This window comes from Bison bison, unplaced genomic scaffold (assembly GCF_000754665.1).
Source record: "Bison bison bison isolate TAMUID 2011002044 unplaced genomic scaffold, Bison_UMD1.0 scf7180017864280, whole genome shotgun sequence".
Classification (NCBI taxonomy): Eukaryota; Metazoa; Chordata; class Mammalia; order Artiodactyla; family Bovidae; genus Bison; species Bison bison.
Window position 1 is genome coordinate 4,728,165 of NW_011494852.1, and position 1,729 is coordinate 4,729,893.

The following is a 1,729-nucleotide window of genomic DNA, read 5'->3' on the forward strand; positions in this document are numbered from 1 at the left end:
TTCATCCAGCTAACCCTGCTTCCAAATACCTGCAACCTGGACCAGAAGCCCCACGCCGCTGCATTTATCCTCGGGCCCCGCCCCACATTGCTCCGCCCGTGGTCCCGCCTCCCTCTAAGCCCCGCCCCTCGCTTGCGCTCACTTGTAGAAGCTCACCGGGCGATTGTCCGCGCCCAGCTGGCCCGCAGTGTTGGAGCAGTTCGGAGCCAGGCAGTACTTGGGCATGGCTGTCCAGCCCAGCTGGGTTTTGCCCGGTCTGCTGCCGCACTTTGATCCTCACCAGGCGCCGCCGAACCCCGCCCCACCCGCGCGCTTGCCGCCTGCCTCACGTGACGGCCCTTGGGGCCTCGTCACATGCGGAAGGAAGGAAAGCTGCGCCTGCGTATTACGCGCCAGACGGCGTTGCCACATCACGTGGCAAGTGGATAAAGCAAAACCGGCTCTGAGCCGCCGGGACTTCATCACGTGTTGGGGAAGAGGTGGCGTAAAGACCTTTCTGAGTCTGCGCCAACTCTTCAGTCTTTTTTCGGCTCCACCCTAGCTTACATCCGGGCGACTGCTACTGCGAGGATAGTCGGCTTGGGGTGGAGGTAGGGGCTTTGGCATTAGCCTCTTAAAAGTTCAAAACTGAAATTCAGTGAATGATGAAAACACAGACGGGATTAAAAAAAAAACTCCACAACGCTCGATCAAACATCTAGCTAAGAAGCCGCGGCTCCACCCAGCCAGAACCCCCGCTCCGCCTCTTAGCCCTCATTGGTCAAAAGCGCCGCCGGTAACCCTGAGATTGGCCAGACCAGCAGCCCCCCGCGCCCAATGGGCGGTGGCGCCGGCTTTCCCGCGGCCGTTCGCTATTCAAGTGGACCGTGGCGGCTGCGGCGGTTGAGAAGTGTAACGGTCGCCGGGCTCCGACGCGACGATGGCGGCCTTGGGGCCCGGAGGCTACGCGCGGAATGATACAGTTGAGAAGCTGCCATCAGTCATGGCGGGAGTTCCGGCGCGGAGGGCCCAGTCTTCTCCGCCCCCGGCTCCACCGCTCTGCCTCCGGCGGCGGACGCGACTCCCGGCGGCTCCCGAGGACACGGTGCAGAATCGGGTGAGGGGTTGCTTGCCTTGTCCATCTCAGTTCCAGGTTCCCTGCTCTTCCTTGGTCCCACCCTTAGATCTTTAGCCCCGCCTATCATCCCCCGGCTGGTACTCCTCTGGCTGCTCTCTGGCCTGCCTAGTCCCTAAGCCCCGCCCCTAGATGAGGCTCCTCCCACTTCCTCGTCTCCTCCTCTCTCGGATACTGCCCATCACCCCTAGTCCCACCTCTCAACCCCTGGCCCCGCCCTCAGTCTTTAAAATTTTTTTTTATTGAATGATCATTGCTTTACAGAATTTTGTTTTCTGTCAAACCTCAGCATGAATCAGCCATAGGTATACATATATACCCTCCCTTTTGAACTTCCCTCCCACCTCCCCTCCCCATCCCACTCCTGTAGGTTGATACAGAGCCCCTGTTTGAGTTAACTGAGCCATACAGCAAATTCCCATTGGTTATCTATTTTACATATGGTAATGTTTGCTTCCATATTACTCTTTTCCTACATCTCACCCTCTCCTCCCCTCTCCCCATGTCCGTAAGTCTATTCTCTATGTCTGTTTCTCCATTGCTGTCCTGTAAATAAATTCTTCAGTACCATTTTTCTAGATTACATGTATACGCTTTAGAATATATTTATGGTTC

General features: G+C 57.0%; 1 protein-coding gene across 1 annotated transcript in view; it reads left to right on the forward strand.

The window, feature by feature from the left end:
• Positions 1-479: 479 nt before the first annotated feature.
• WDR62 (WD repeat domain 62) overlaps positions 480-1,729 on the forward strand; it is a 49,203-nt gene continuing 47,953 nt past the window's right edge. Inside the window, exon 1 of the mRNA XM_010849303.1 lies at positions 480-1,096. Coding sequence (XP_010847605.1) covers positions 920-1,096 — 177 coding nt within the window. The 5' untranslated portion in view covers positions 480-919. The remainder of the gene's footprint in view (positions 1,097-1,729) is intronic.